The sequence below is a fragment of the Gymnogyps californianus genome, chromosome 5 (genome assembly GCF_018139145.2).
Source record: "Gymnogyps californianus isolate 813 chromosome 5, ASM1813914v2, whole genome shotgun sequence".
Lineage (NCBI taxonomy): Eukaryota > Metazoa > Chordata > Aves > Accipitriformes > Cathartidae > Gymnogyps > Gymnogyps californianus.
In genome coordinates, this window is record NC_059475.1 from 52846590 (window position 1) to 52863773 (window position 17184).

Genomic DNA, 17184 nt, shown 5'->3' on the forward strand with positions numbered 1-17184 from the left:
AGAAGGTATAACCTCCCTCTCAAGTTTCCTATAATGACATTTGTACAGAATTTACAGAGTTTCTACTCACCATACTAACATAGTATCTGCAACAACCATGGTTATGTCAATGTTTCAATTCAATTTCAAATAGAAAACCTACCAACAGCCTTGTACAAACACAATTTAACCAAGAAGTTAAGTCACCTCACAGAAACCTTTCTTTTCCAAGTCACACCTACAGTTCAACTTCTGTCAACAACAGAGTGTTCAATTTATTCTCTTCAGGCTTAAGATAAATATTACAGCAGAGTCTACACGAAACCTGTCTTTTAAATACCATTTAGAAGTCACCCTACGCAAATAAGCGTGTTATGACTTCTTCAGTTCTTTCCTTGGTCATTTCCCAATAAATTCTTCACAACATAGCCTAATGGACATGAGCTAAGACATGGACTCTATCAGCACTTAGTTGGCATGCAGGCTTGCAGAAAAACAAAATCACTTTGCCATGTACATCAAATTTTCCTTCTGAAAATGAGTAGAATGGACTGTCGTCCTTCATGAAACATGTTCATATCAACTGACAAAAACACTATAACAGGATTTCTTTTTATACCACAAGAGAGAATGTTACTAAACAGTTTTACATTCATCATGTTTTCAATGTTTCAACATTTACATAAAGAAAAAAATGCTTTAACAGCAATGCTCATGCAGGAGAAAAGAGGAAAAACCCCATGACTTTCAACTTTACATGCACACAAAGCTGGCAGTAAGAACATTAGTGGTGTGACATACAGAGAACCCTGTGCTAAAAAAAGCAATCGCATGATACAAAGAGGCAGTACCTTCTGCAGGACTAATACATCACTGAAGCGATGCATTTGATAAGATAGATTGGCAGGTTTAGCCAAAATTAACATTTTTTCCTATAAAATTCATTAAGTGTTGGAGACACCTTTCACAGTCACAAATTACAAAGCTAGCTTATCTTTTGGTACAAAGTTATGCATGGAGAAATTAGTTGTCAGGTATGGACAGCATCATTCATAGAGCATCCTCTCAGCTCTTTGAAAAAGATTTTCCGTGCTCAGTCACAGTCAAACATGGTTTTACGTATCTTCTTACTTTTCTCTCCTCCACCAAATTGGTCTCCTGTACTACCTCATAAGAATCTACGGAAAAGTACAGTAATCAATGAAAAAAAAAAAAATCCCATAATTTACTATTCAAAGCTAAACACACAGCTTTATAATGTAACTGGTCAGAGAAAAAGAATGTCATTTCACATCCTGGTTAAAGCAGCAGTTATTTTTATTGATCTATATTCTTCATGCTCTCTTATTTAGCTTGTTTTCATCATTTCATTATTTTAAAGTGTACTCTTAAGAGATTTATTCTACGAGTAAAATTTGTACCACAAGAGAAAGTAGTAGTTTATTATGACTCATGACAGCAGTTGCAATGTTGCATTCTGGACCAACGTACTCCTTAGGAACAGCAGTGGCATAAAATCTTCTCTATACTGGCAGCTGGCCATTATGTTATACAAGACCTTCCTAATACATCTTTATTTGCAGTCCTCTAGAAATGAATACTGCCTCTTTAATTATTAAATGCAAGTGTTAGTTGAGTGCATTCAGATCTCATAAGATTACAGCACTTGGGGTGACTGAATGGGCAAAGAGCATCAGCCTTGCTTTACGCACTATCAAACTTCCACTACTGATGGACAAAACATGTATGTTTTGTGGTAAAGGAAAAGGTGATTTAAGTCCTTAAGAAATTAATAGAACTGCACAGTGAATACTACTTACAAACTGAAAAAAGGGAGTAAAAACCATGAAAGTAAGCATCTGATGGATTGCCTTTGAACAGATCAAACCACAAATTAAAATCCAAAGTAAGAAGGAGAAAAAAAAAATATATATAAATAAACCAAGAACTCCAAGAAAGCCAGAGATTTTCTGATAATCTTCAAACTGTAAATCAAGTTTACAGGGTTTCAAAAGATAAAAAAATTAAATAAGAAGATTACTGTTTACAATAAATATTTTCATAGAGTCTTTGCTACACCTCTGAAATCATGTTCCTGTCCAACAGAAATTGGAAGTCAAGTCAATAACACAAAGTGCCTTTTGCTTCTTTCACTAGAAAAAAAATTGAACTGAGCAAGATATAGAACATGAGATTTTCAGCCCTGGTAACTATACTAACATGCTATAAGCATCTAGGCAAACCTCTACTTACTCAAAGATATAGAGCTTTAACTTTCATTAATTATTTACACTATACAAAGGACTCCAATATCTGTTTTTTTTCATTGTTCCGCTACTTCTCATGCATATGGTGGAAGCTCCTTTCCCTGAGGATACAGTAGCTTGGAAATGGAAAACCTGGGCTTTACATAATGGAATCCGTGCTTGGGCTTCTGCATTCTTTCAGTCTGCCTTCATTCTTGAGTGGGTTCTTATTAACTTGTAGCTCTGCAAAGAACAAGTAATTTAATGCTAACTGGGATGCACATAGAGTAGGTCTGAGCAAGTTCAACTCAACGACACCCAAACCTGTAACAGCAATCAGCTATTCAAATGCTACAAGAACAAAGTCAGACTTCAACTAGTTAAAATTCTGTAGGACACAGATTTCCTGGAGTCTAAATGAAGTGCCTTCCTTAATTTCCAGTTACAGGCTTACATATGAGCTAGTGTTTTCCAAACTCCGGTCTTACATCAGCTATTTTAACAAGTGAATTTTGCTAATACTCAAAGATTTATTTTCCACATTTTGTTAGGAATTAATATCTTTGACATATCAGTTAAAGGCTAGGTGTTAAAAATGAACTTCTTAAGACTGGATTATAGTAAATGCAGTGACAAAAACAGCACTATGCATAAAGCTGTGAATGAAGGACAATTTAACAGAAATGAAAAGGAGTTAAAAAGAAATGGCTGGAAAACTATGTTGATTTCACCCTGTCACCTGAACTACTCTGGCACCATTACTGTACAGTTTGTATTCAAACAACATGGGGATTGATCTTATAGCATGTTTAAACTGGCATCACTTCAATGAACAGAACAGCTCTTGACTTGAAATAGCATAACGCTGATTTTCACTGCTCTAATACCTCTGAATCATTCCAATATGCCCTACCTACAATATGAAAATACACACTGAAACACACACTAAAAATATTTAGGCAATTTTTCCCTTCATATGAATTTTCAGGGAACGTTTTGGATGCAATTAGCTGAACGCTTTCTGAAATTAAGTCATTAAACACTGTACAGGTAAGAAGGAAATTCTGTGGAAAGGACAGTCTTGTTAGGCAAAAGATGCCAGCAATGGAAATAATTTACAGCAGTACATGCTACAAAGCAGCCTTGGCCAATAACCTCTTTTACCAAACACCGATCATTTTCTGTAACAGTCATGAGAACAGAGTATTAAATATGTCTGTAACTTTACCTCTTTTGGGATCAATAAAACAGTCTATTCTGATAAAATTCTTAAAACCCATTCAGTATTTAATGAAGAGCATCTGAAAGGCCAGATTTCACTGACACTCTGTTGAAATTTAAACTGTTTAAACACCGTTTATCAGTTATGAAGATTATCAGAAAAATACAGCACAAACTAACACGCCGATCAGGAACAGAAAGCCAATTTACAGCGAGAAGGTGTACAGGGCTCAGGAACTTGGTCACAGTATGGAGAGGCTGCATGGGGCCAGACAAAGGTATCTGGTTTAGGATGAGCATGAGGAAGATGAGAAGATACAAACAGTTGGAGAGGAGACTCTGTTCTTGAGAGAGAAGATGAGGAAGTATCAGAGGCTAAAAAGCGAAACAAAGAGAATGATAAGGGTGTGGAGGGGCAGGAAAGAAAAAAGATCCAACAGGGTTTAATGGACTCATGGATGCCAAAAAATGCAAAGCATTTATTTCACCATTCAGTGAGATGGAAATGGCTTCTACATAAAACAAATATCACTTCTTCTGAAAGCAACATAAAAAAACACCCTGTACTCATATGTACTCTCCTTCCATACTAAACTAGATTTAAAAAAAACAAATTAAAGATTTTTGTCTATGTTCTAATGCATAAATTTGTAAAATACATTTAAGGGGAAATAAAGACCAAAGTTTAAAACTCAGCTACTATTGTTTCTTCCTATGATAAGTTCAGTGGACTGCAACCAATACACAAAAAATTGAATAATCTGTTTTTAAAAAGATTGAGTGCAACTTACCTTAACCAAAATAGCCAACTGAGTCTCAAGTGATTTGCATATGCATATCTATCTTTGGATATGAAATGTGCCTGCCTTCCTGTGAGATTTTACTTCAGTGATTGATTCATCAAACCTTTTTTTTTCCCTCCATATTTATTTCCTTCATCAATATATACAAATATGGGTGCATGCCACTCATGGTAAACTAGCTGAAATAGAAGGCAAACTTAAAGTAGATTTGCCACAGTTATTGATGAGAGCATTAGAATTAACAGTCTAGCCTTGTAAGAAATCCACAACACACTCTTTTGATACTTCAAAGGTTACACAAATTTAAACTGGAATAATTTAATAATTTCTGAGTATGGGATCGGTAAGAGCTCTATATAAAACTGTTTTTTAAGACCGTTGGGTTTTTTTCAGATTTCAACTTCTGCTTAATTGATACATCTAAGAAAAAGAATGTTTTACACCCATTACAGCTAGATGTATTTTTTTTTAAAGGACTTCAAAATTCAAATTGCAAGTACATAAGACTTCAGATTTGAATTTTAGCTCTCATTTCTTGGTACTCAGATTGGCCGAACTCAGACTAGACAGGCAAAGGGGATCGTCATCATAGGTGGCAAGCAAAGTTAGGAAGGGGAAAATTTCCAAATGTTCACGTGTATATACACATATAAATGCATACACATGGTAGCATTATACTGTATAAAGAGGAGGGGAGCAAACATTTCTGTCCTAAGAGGATTTTCCACAATACCTTTCCTGCATACCTCTATTTTAACATTTGTTTGTTTATTTAAATGTCAAATTCCTTCTGCATTTTTAAACACTGGGGATCCACAGAATTTGCACATGAGCTCTTTCAGCCTATAAAGGTCTAACATCTCGACCATCTATTGTTTCTATCATTCACCTTTTGTGAACAATGTTTTTTTGATAGTCTGCTTAAAGTTTTCTCACTCAAACACTATGACAAGCTTGACTTCTTTTATTCTTATAGTACCATAACCTTTTAATTTCTGCAAAATTTTTATATAATCTTCTGGATAAAGAATTTTGGACAAAACTTGGATATGGAGCTTTTATATGTATACTACTGTATAGATACAGTAGATAACAAAGCTCTAGTCCTTACCAGAATTTCAGTATTGGTATTGCAACAAGGGTTTTTCTGCTAAAATTAACAATTACCAAAAAAACCCAAACAAAAAACAAGCCCACCAAAAACAGAGAAAAAAGAGACCCCCCCAACCCATCCTCCACAATTACCTTTTATAAGAAAAATAATCAAAAAGGGACCCCGCATTTTTAATTTCCCATTTTGTCCTCCTTGACAGTAGAGATAAGCTCTAACAATACAGCTGAGATTCAGGAAAAAAGACAAAGTGGAACTTCTAGAAAAATCAGAACGTATATATAGATCCTGTTTTTCAATCAAGATATTGGCAGCAGGTTTTGAATCTGGGGCAAGCTTCTTGAAAAGCTCACTGTTTTGGATGAGGGTTCATCTTTACTTAAAAGCATTGAGGAATATGCAGTCTTTAAAAAGCACCAATTCATTATGCTCTCAAGTGCAGCAGATATAAAATAGGACACCCCGGAGGTGTAGATCAAGAGCTTTGTGTCCCCATGGGGGAAAAACAAACAAAACCCCACAACTAACCACAAAAAAAACCTCCTACGACCCCCCCCCCCCAACAAGCATAATTATACGAATACAAGATGACAGAAAATTCCACGTTAGGGGCAGCAAGCTAAATTATGCCATACTTCAGACCATATCATATCGCAGCTCTTTGAAATCAGGTGACCTGATCTTTGTAATCAAAACTGTTTGCCACTATAGCAAGCACAGAACACTTTCTATTTACTTACATTATTTCAGAATTGAGTGAACATTCAATCCAACTTTAACTTTTTCTACTGCACAATTCTGATATTAAACAAAGAGATACATTACACGTTTCAATGTATCTTAATTTATGGGTCAGTGTATTCTAATTCACAGGCTGGCAAACTTTCCCATAAGCTGTTTGTGTCAAAGTGTGATTAAGCAGAAATTCACATCTGAAAGGTGCCAGAAAAAGCATGCTACGGTTTTGAGATAAAACTCAGGAAACAGAAAACTCTCAATATTTAGAATGCAAGTAACATACTGTAAAGGTTTTTGGAACTAGCATCATCATGGTAATTCCTTCTGCAATTTTCACAGAATGCATGGCTCACCTGCTTTTTGGTTACATGACTTTTAAGGCATATCAATTTACATTGGGATAACTGAATATATTAAAATAGGCAAATTACATATTGTAAATATTTACTGACATGTAACCATCTTAGCTTTTATGTAGTGCACCTGTGCACCACAATTTTTGATATGTATATCAAAATATCACAGTATATATGATTTATAAGAAATAAATTTTGCTTATAATGTCAAAGCTATGTCTACAGTAAGCCAACCCATGTAATTATATTTTAATATATATTAGAGATTTTAATGAATTTAATTAGCAACGATGTCTTATTAAAAGTTTTCTGAATTTTTTCTGATTTACCTTTTAAAAAGAAACTACGTGCAAATACTGAATGGACAGAAAAGCATAAGACTTTGGCAAATAAGCTAGTTCAGCATACTAATTTTTAGCCCTTGCATAAGAAAATACCACTACGTTCAGCAAGATCCATACTGTAGATATTTTAATTTACAGAGAACACAGTCAACAAGTACTTCATAAATAAAAAAGAAAAAATCTTATACTGTACAATATCTATTTCCACTTATATGACAACAATGAAAATATGATTTCATTTTGCAAAATAAAATAAAAAAACTAATGCAAAATCTAGCTATGGCCAGATCATTTTACCTCTTTTATTGTTCAAACGCAGTTCTTACCTGTTTCAGGATCACTGAAATCTGGTAATGTAATTGTATTAAGCTGTCGTCTATCAGCAATAGCTCTGTCTAACAGACTGCTCCCACGTCCGGAATCACTGTAACGAAGTATAGAAATTGTAAGCTATTAAAATATAAAATTATATACTGAGATACAAGTTGCATGCTGCCCTCCTCCCACAAAGGTTCTTGCTATAAAAGTTCTTGCTATGAACAAATTTAGTACCAAGCACCACTAACCACTCACAGTGCATTAAGCCAGCTGCATTAAAACAGAACTAAGCTGAGCAAAACTAAATCCATATTTACTTCAGCAATTCTGTTTTCACAATTAATACAAGCACGAAGGGAATACAGGCTTTTAATCTGATTCATAGCTAACAGCTTTACAGAAAGGATTTCTTGTACCTTAAATTTTTATATAATATGAGGTAGAGCTCTCACAGGAAGCTGAGATGGCAGATGTAAGTTTGAAAATCCACACTTTTCCCAGACTGAAAAGAAACACTAAACTTAGGGTATCTAATTTTAGATAAAGATGTTATAAAGATGCCATAACTACATTTCACATAAAAAGGCATCACTTTCATCTCTAGAGTTTTGGGGGTTTTTGTTGGTTTTTTTTTTTTTTAATACACACACACACACGTATTAACTGCCTAATGTTGAATTTGATCCTAATAGCGCAGCAGGAACATTTGGAACACTTCCAACACCTCAGGAGCCTAAGCAGTAGCAGTGGTTTTCACTGATTGCTCCTCTGGACAAATGCACTTAATTTCTACTTTAGTTGTAACTCAGTATCTGTCCCTCAGGCTTCTTGTTGATATACTTCCTGGAAAACTTAACTGCTCCCAGAACTACTATTAAAGATTCAGCAGAAGAACAGAGACTGAAGAACTAAGTGCTCCTTCTCCTTAAGATGAGGCGAGTATTGCGACACATTGACAGAAAAGTGTGAGGAAGCACATATGGGCACTCCTTCTTTAACATTCTATGGTTAACACAGTAATTTCATTTTTAGGATTGTAAGTCTGGTACTATTCACTATCAATCAATACTTTTTTAAAAACCTCGTTTTAAAAAAAAGCACCCCACAAACTTAAAAATAATTAAGCTTTAAAGTAATTGGGATGTTAGCCCAACCTAGCAGAGTGCAAACTTTTGTCTGATACAAAATTCCTAGCTTAAAGTAAAGCCTGAGAGACTTTAATCTAAACTGCAAGACTGGAATTCAGTACATCTTTCCATTTGCCTTAATTTTAAAATCCCCTCCTTCCAAATTTGAACTGAGAGAAGGGCAAGAAGCCTTTCAGCCACTTTTTATAGTTGCACACTTCAAAAATCATTGAAACAACTTCCTCTCTCTGTACAGCTGTTACTAAAATGGTATAAATAAAATTTTGCATTACCCTAACATTATTGCATGACTGATTTCCTTACAAAATGATGCCATTATAGAAACCCACAGGAAACAGAAGGGAACTTTCTGGGACACACGCTATCAGCTATAGTTGTTACATCAGTTGGTGCATATTTTCTGGTAACCGTTGTATTAATTATTTCCTCAATCCACAAGCAATGAGATGCCAAATGTTGCTGACAAGGAGAGCCAGGCTTAGCATAAGTATCTTCTAAGCACAGCACTGGCATTGTGGTTTGTTCTGTTTTCCTAATGCAAACTAAGAACTGGAAAAGAATTGAACTATTTTCTAATGAACTTCAAGCAGCAGGCTGAAGATAAACATTTAAAACTTCCAAGCCTTGCACCACAAAATAAGTTTTAAATTCATATTATTCATCTCATGAGGAAAATGTTTGTATGCCAATTAAAGACAAAAGAAAATTGTTCTAAATCAGCTGAACAAAGGTAAGGCACAGTGTTGCATTTAGCCCTTACTTTATGTGGTATATCTAGTTATACATAATTTATTTTCATTATTAAGATTATTGAGGACACTGAACTCAAGTTTACTCCACAAAATCTGAATAACTGCAAGAAGAAATATTTAACATAAAACACAGCTTATCAAAAAAGTAAGTTCTTATCTCATTGGGAAAACGATACATCAAAATTAGTTTTCAGTCTAAATCAGAATAGAAAAAGATGTTTCTAATAAGCATGAAGGATATTTAAATCTTTGAAAAACAACATTCTAAAAAGGTTTCAAATGATTAAAAGACCTTTTATTATTGACTTAAAGAACTATTAAAAAAAAGCTTCCATTATTTCCAGTGGGAGACATAATTTTCAAACAGTGCTTTTTAACAAAATGAAGCGTGTGTTACAATTACAGAGGTTGGAAAATTTAAGTTTTCACAACAATCCTGCATCATCATTCTTCATTACGTCTGGAGTGCAGCTGGGTGAATAGAACTTCCCAGTCACATTTCAGGTCTGAGTGATAATTGTTATCCCAGTCAGACAGATCTGGATCACCATGATACAATATGAAGGTATTCAGCCCTTAAATTTCACACGGATCATCCAAAGAAAGGTTACAGCTTGGTATCCATATTCACTGTTTCATATAACTCTGAAAGTGTGATTCAGGAAACCTATCTCCTTCCATCATGATACTTATCCACAGCTCCTGTCCATTCCATTCCCAATTTGATTTTAATTTGTTACTAAAAACCAGAACTTCAAGAAAAGCTTGCAATGTCAAGATAAAAAAACAGTAAACACCATCAGATGCAAAATAGCCCTCATTAATTTTTCTACTTAGATGTTCTTGAAGGAGAACGGTGATATAAGAGTTAGCAAATATTGCTGTTTGAAGCTGACACAGCCAAGAGCAAGTTTTCACAGTCACTGCTGATGTCTGAAGGAAGCATTATTTAACGTGTATTTAACATGGCACAGTAGCTCTTAGCACAACAACAACAACAACAAAGTAATGACAAGCCATGATTAGAGCCCTGATCTGTGTAGAGGATGTAACAGCAGAGATGGAGGGTGAAAAGTTGTGCTGGAGTACATGCAAAGCCTCACTGAAATTAAGCTTACATAGAAATTGTAACTATTCTGCACAGCACAGCATTCTGACAATAAACTCTTAAACCCCAATCCCCCCCCACACAACCAATCAACTAAAATAAACCACCATCCACTAAGTTAGAAGATAAATTCTCTCCCAGGTCCCTGCTGCTAGTTCAGTGACTTCAAGTTGAAAATAATTCAGCTCAAACCTTTCTGGTTGCTGACATACTTGCTTTCTATAACCCCTGAGTCCTGCTCCCTGCTCCACAGTGCAGTATCAGAGTCTCAATGTGCTGTGACTGACTCAGGTCCCTTCCCAGGCTTTTTCTGCCACACCCTCCAAACCTTCCTGCTCTGAACTGCTTGCTAGCTCGTTAAGGAGAGAAAAAATTTTCCCTCTTTGGCCATTAGGCCAACAGCCTCAATCTTCTTAAAGAGATGCATGCGTTTACATAACTGAGATCAAACAAAGTAAGAGCAAAAACTGAACAGATGATGTTCATCATACTGCTATACAGGTATCAGATGCCACCTGGTACAAAGCTCTTCTGCTGCAGCATCTCTTCTCCAGAAACTGTCAACCCTTCAAACAATCAGATAGCAGGAAATTCTGCTTGTCCTCTTCTCCACGTACTTGATAAATGTGTTGAATAGTACCAGCATGGATTTCTGCAAAGTGGCCTTCCCGTTTATTTCACAGCTTATCTAAATATATATGGCAAAGGACCTTCACAGAAGCATTTTGGAAACCCAAATAGGACTATATCAACTTATCCAAATACTTGTTAATGTCTTTGAAGAACATAAATAGGTTCATAAGCAAGACCTCCCTTTAAAAAAAAGCCATGCTGACTTTGCAAGCACATCATATTTATCCATGCGACCTCTGATGTTTCTATAGTCTTGATTAACATCTAGTCCTCCTTCATTTTATTTAGTGAAAGTCCCTGAACTAAATTTCCACTACAGCAATCTCTCCAATAGCCAATACAAAAGGCTCTATAACCCAGATGGGGGAAAAAAATCAAGACAATACCAGTACATTGAGCCCCATCAACAACAACGGCAGAGTTACCCAATCTCTGTAATCAGTCCTCATCACTGCAGAGTTTATTAGCTTTGGCGTACCTTACTTCACAGAACTCTGGGTACTTTCTGCATATCCGTCAACTGGTATCTTTCCCTTCAGTCTCCAGATTCCCAGAGTATTACTTTGTTCATATGAAATACCAGACCAAGTAAAAGCAGTACTGCTGATCCGATATTGCCCTGAAAGGCTACTGAGCAAGGTACCAACCAGCCTAGAATTCTACAGCATCTTACCTTGGGTTAGTAAGATTGTAGCAGGATTTCCAAATCTGGAGCATGTGTTTACAGGTAAGGAGTGCTTCATCTGGGCCTCTGCACAGGGACTCCAATTTGACTTTTGTAAACAGCAATCTAGTGAAAAAGGAAATTAAAAGAGAAAGAAAAGAGATTCCAATTCAAGCAAAACATTTTTAAAGAGCCAACATCACACTAAACTGGAGAAAACACACCTTCAAAGACAGTGTTAATTTAAATAATTGTTTCATGAAGTAATTACAATAAAGTCAAATATCTAACATCATCGAAGTAACAGCGCTTTTTACAAGATGGCCTTTTCAACTGGACAGAAACAACAGTTGACAGGATTTTTAAATTTTTTTTTAAAAGTTAAGCAAGACAATACAGCTTAGTGAAATTAGCAGGACCACTAAAAACAGTACTTCAGACACTGAAGAGAAGAGAGACATCTTCACTAAAGAAAATCTTTACTACTTTTATGAGAAAGGAAAGTACTTTCCATTAACTGGCTCACATGATAGTTATCTAATATAACTCACGAAAGAAAACAACTCAGTCCTGATGCAAGTTACTTCCCTATAACATCAACTTCTATTATAGGAAATGCAAGAGGCTATACTGAAAAACATACCTCTAGACCAGATAGATTCATGGGAGGTAGTCAGCATTGGTAAGGTCAACAAAAAAATGTAGCTCCACTCTACATTATGTTGCCATCAGCAGCACTAAAATGGATGTTTGCCTTGAATTTTGAACATTTTGAACATTTACAAGTGACAACCTGAAGAAAGCACATCATTCGTCAAATATGCAGTAGACTATTCATAATGGAAGCAAATGTTTGCTGGAAGCCACTATAAATTAATTCGGATTTCAAAGTTGTTGCTTCTAATGGCAGCAAGACAAATAAAGTGCATAGCCTCATAAGATGATGACTGCATACTCCTTTTACATTCCATGTATCAGTAGAAGGTTCTCCACAGAAATTAACTTAGACACCTTCCCAGACAATTAAAGAATATAAGTGCAATGTGACAATAAAGGAGCTAGTCAATTGGTATGCACATTAATAGGAGTCACAGCATCTGGGAACAGATAATACACTGGAAAAATACCAATTTAAAAGCAATTTTTAGTAAATTGCAAGATTAAAGAGCACAAAGCAGGAGGATAGTATGCATATAAAACTGTTAGCCTACTTTCTGTTTTTAAACCCAGGTGTACTTTGGCATTTTATTCCAGTCCAACCTTAATCATCCTAAGTGAAAAATGTATGTGATTGGTCATATGGTTTGTGTGGGAAGACTGAGAATGGTGTAGAGGGTGGGCATGTGTGAAAGCTCCGAACTTTCTTATCCCAAATACAAACTTCGAGGCTGCTAACAGTAACTGCAAACTGCCAGAGGGTTTTCTCAAGAATAAGAAATGACATCAAGTGCCTCAGCAAGTTACAGCAGCTAAAGCTTTAGTGTTGCACTGAACATCCTTTGCAGAAACTACCCAGCGTGTAGATCTAAAAATGAATCATACTACCTTAATTATACAATGTGTGTGTTGGTGGAACTGAGGAGGAAACAAAAGCAGGTTGCTGAGTTAGTTTAAGAGAATGAGCACCTGTGGATAAGCAAGGTAAATAAGGTCATATGGAGTCTCACCTGATGTCTTGTAGGAAGGTAGAATGGAGTAATCAGTTACACTAGTTTAGCTTTCTTCCTATCAGTAAATCAGATTTGAGAATACGGGGAACTATACAGATAATTTAAAGTCATATTTCATTTGGCAGAGCAGTCCTCTCTAGATACTCATTTAACTGTGACTATATCACTGGAAGAAAAAATGTCCAAGTCTGTCCATCATTTTACTCAAGAGAGAAGGAAAAATGACAAATAACATCCTCCGCCCCTCACACTACTACGTCTATTCTACCCTATCAACACACGCACACACACATCCCGCCCAAACAAGACCTAGGCATCAAAACCCAAACCCAAAATCACAGGAATCTACCTCATACAATCCCTTTTCTGCTTCTCTGTATGTAAAAAGAAGAGAGTACTTTTTACAGTTTGAAGAGCCTATAGAAGTTCAGTTTTTTAAAATTTGTGATCATAAAGCACTTTACAAAAGCTATGGAACATAATAAATTCAGAAGCACTGAATTTACAAGTCATTCTAGAAAGAAGATAATCATAATATATACCTTATTATGTACAGTTTACAGACTGAATTTACATTAACAGCCTTCAAGCAGTTAAGATTTTCAGGAATTTTGTAGCAGAGAGAAGGCACAGGGCCAGTAAATCACTAAGATTCAGCATGCAAGAGCTAAAAGAAAAATTGAGCGGGAGACAGAAAGGGAGAGGGATTTGATTATTAAGAAGTTACTTAAACACGTGAACAAAATAGCAGGAGTCTGTGCAACAAAAATGTAAGAACCTGGACTACTAGTGCAGGATTCAAGGGCAAGATAGCAGAAGACAAATATACTTGTAAGAATTAAAGCAACACATCAGAGTTTGATGCTTTTGGATGCACTTGGTGCACATGCAACATCAACCCTCTTTCTTATGCATTACGGCAATCAAGGGGACTGGATGATTGCACGTTTCTCAAAATACAAACAATAAACAAAGCATGATGGAAAAATAGTCATAATTCTAATAAAGAAAGGCTAGGCAATTGTATCTAACGGGACGGGGGGGGAGAAGTACACTGGTGTGGGATTATCCACACTAAACCAAAAATAATCTTTTGAATAGAAAAGATTGCATTTATAAAGCCACACAAAGCAGTTTCCCTAGGTCCAAGAAATATTTTGACTATAAATCACAAAATAACTAAGACACTTCAGAAAACTGAGATGGGATGTTAATAACAAAATGAAAATCTGCCAACCAAACATTTACTTAACAAATGGGGGAAGGAAGGGAAGAAAGAGGAAGGAGGCAATGGGCAGGGGGAACATCATGGGACAAACAGGTCTCCCAAATTAACTTAATTCTTCAAAGTTCCCCTCAAATATGGCTGGAGGTATGAGTTGATAACAAGATAAACAAGCAGCTCAGGGACAAGTATTATCAGGAAGGTTTTAGAAACCATGAGGTAGATCATCTGAAAAGCGATTTTCTGAAAGGTCAGCTTCAAGCATCTGTGGAAACAACTCTTCTGGAATATAGCCTGCATTACTGACACAGAGAATTTTAAACTTTACAGGGACATTTTCACATCTGTTTTTAATAACCTATTAAAAATGGTGAAGGATGGATAAAAACTACCAAGAAATAGGATAATGAAAATCAAGCTGTACATTTTATGAGTATCATGAATTATCTGCTTGTGTCTGTTTGTAAGAGTCAGAGGTTTAAATAAGTGGCACACGGTGCAGAACAAAACATGACAGAGTAACCACAGCATGGTGGAACAGCACTCATGACCAAGAATGCAAGTACTGAGGAACAGACAATATTCAAAATAGAAATGAATAGAACAACGTGTGTCAGTGACGTGTCAAACTGGAATAAATAAAACAGATAACAAGAACAGAAATCTCTTTGGGTCAAATCCTTTGGGGAAGGAACGCAGGTAAAACAGGTTCTGTTAAAGAAATTAGGGGCATTTGTTCCAGCATCAGTGTTTGATATGGATGCAGATCTTTAACGTTAGATAAAAATAAAGTGAATTGTATCATTTTAGGAGACTAATTACCCAGACACAAAATGGAGAACAAATCAAACTCTTAAGTGGAAAGGCTTAGTTATTCTTGGAACTAATAGCTGATAAATTTATGAAATAGCTACTGAAGCAGCAAATGACTCCACTACTTCAAGACTATTCTCACTAATGAGGACATTATAAAACAGCTGCTCGTAACCTAATCCATATATTACTGGATTTTTATTTAAATAAAGAATGAAAAATCCCAAACAGCTTTATAACTAGGTCTTTGAATTTCAGCAGCATACACCCAAATAATTTGATAGTGAAGGTTAGCTAAGACATCCGAGATACAGCAGAAGCCTGGCATTTAACACAAAGATGCTAAAACGCTCAAGGATCCACATCTCAGGCTGAAGGGGAAAACTTGATGTTTGACAAGCCAATCATTGATAACATTGTGCAAGTAAGACACCAGAAACATGCAGAGATCCTATCAAGAATAGCAGGGGACAGAGAGGGGAGAGAAGAGAAAGAAAAATCAGCACAGAAAGCGGCATCTTAGGTACATAGTAAAAAGTAAAGCTAAACTATACCTAAACAGGTTACTACACAAAAAAGTTACAGTCTTTAAAGGCTTTTTTGTACCTAAGTAGGAAAAAAAAATGTGTGTACCAAACAGGGACAACGGGATGAAGATTAAGGATATTCAGGAATGAACCCTCAACCTCCACCATAATCCTTATCTATGTTGTCTCACATATGAAAACAATGACAAATGGAGAATAGGAATACCTTAAAAATTATTAAAGTTAATGCAGTCAAAAATAATCCATTTCTCAGACTTATGGAAACAGTGACACATAAGATTGTCCTTTCTAAAGTACAAACTTTAAAGAAAATATTACTTCTGTAATGATTGGGGGAGAGCAACTATATTGCCAATGGTTTTTTCAAGAGGGAAGGCACAGATGAATACATACAATCTTAATAACACGCAAAAATTTATACAAAAATAGCATACAAAAAATGAAAGGAGTATTAGATAACACTGTTAATGGAAAAATGGGTTATAGTTCAAGTTTAATAAAGAGATTGTACCAAAAAACTGTGTAACAGTTATTCTAAACCAGAGCTGCCTAACAGCCAGGTTCATCAAGGTGAGACAGCTGTGAAGAGGGCAGATGCAATTCTGGAACATACCCGTTGGGCAGAAAGAGAAAGAGAGAGTGCCATTGTACAATACCCCAGTGAGACCACATCTGGAATGTTATACATAATTCTCATTATAACAGTTAAAAACACACACACAAGAAATTTCAAATTGGAGCAGCTGCAGAGAAAGGCTGTGAGGGTGATCAGCTGACTGGAGATTGCAGAGCATGAAAAATACTTCATTTAGTCAGTCTAGCAAAAAAAAAGCCAAGAAGAGGTACAAATTCTATCTATTAATACAGATGAGACAAGCACCATGAAGGGAAAAGAACAATTTATCTAGAGCATAATGTTTCCACAAACCCGAATATATATAAAGGCCATACAGACTATTAAAACATCAAAGGTGGAAATTAGGTCTCAAGATTATAAATGAAATTGTGGAAAAGACTGCTTCCTCACAGTTTGTTTTGGATAGACTGCAGAAGAGGTGGAGCAAATAAACTGTTCTTAAAATACAGCTGATAAGTTCATGAAAAGTACTACAGATAGGACAACTGTAATAATGGAGCCTTGTGACTTCCGAGGTTCTTGCCTGTGCTCTATTTCCTAATGAGTACAAACTACTCTATTAAATCATGATCTGAAGCTTTCCCTACCAGACAACCAGTGTCATCTGTAGCATAGTTAAGAACTTGTGAATCTCCAAAATAAAATCAGTCTTAATTATGCCTCCTTCCTCTCAGCCAGCTTGTTTCACTTTTTGAAATAAAATATCCAGATGCTACAACCACCAATTGCCTTCCACAGCAACACTCTTATAATGTCAGGAGATCCAGAGGAGTTAATTTGTCCAATACTGGCTTAAGTTATTAAGGATATTTCTATTCTGTAGAATGAAGCAAAAATTCGAAGTAGTGAAGACTGAGCTCTGCTATGTGA

At 35.8% G+C, this 17184-nt stretch overlaps 1 protein-coding gene across 5 annotated transcripts in view; it reads right to left on the minus strand.

The window, feature by feature from the left end:
- Window positions 1–17184, minus strand: part of TTC7B (tetratricopeptide repeat domain 7B) — a 152596-nt gene that overhangs the window by 39944 nt on the left and 95468 nt on the right. For 3 of the 5 annotated variants that reach the window (XM_050897117.1, XM_050897119.1, XM_050897122.1), the window contains 2 exons: window positions 11431–11547; window positions 7125–7222 (listed from right to left, as the gene is read on the minus strand). In XM_050897117.1, the coding sequence (XP_050753074.1) occupies window positions 7125–7222; window positions 11431–11547 (215 nt within the window). Of the gene's footprint in view, window positions 1–1799; window positions 1851–3656; window positions 3822–7124; window positions 7223–11430; window positions 11548–17184 lie in introns of all 5 variants that reach the window. The other 2 variants (XM_050897116.1, XM_050897118.1) reach the window with 2 other exon arrangements.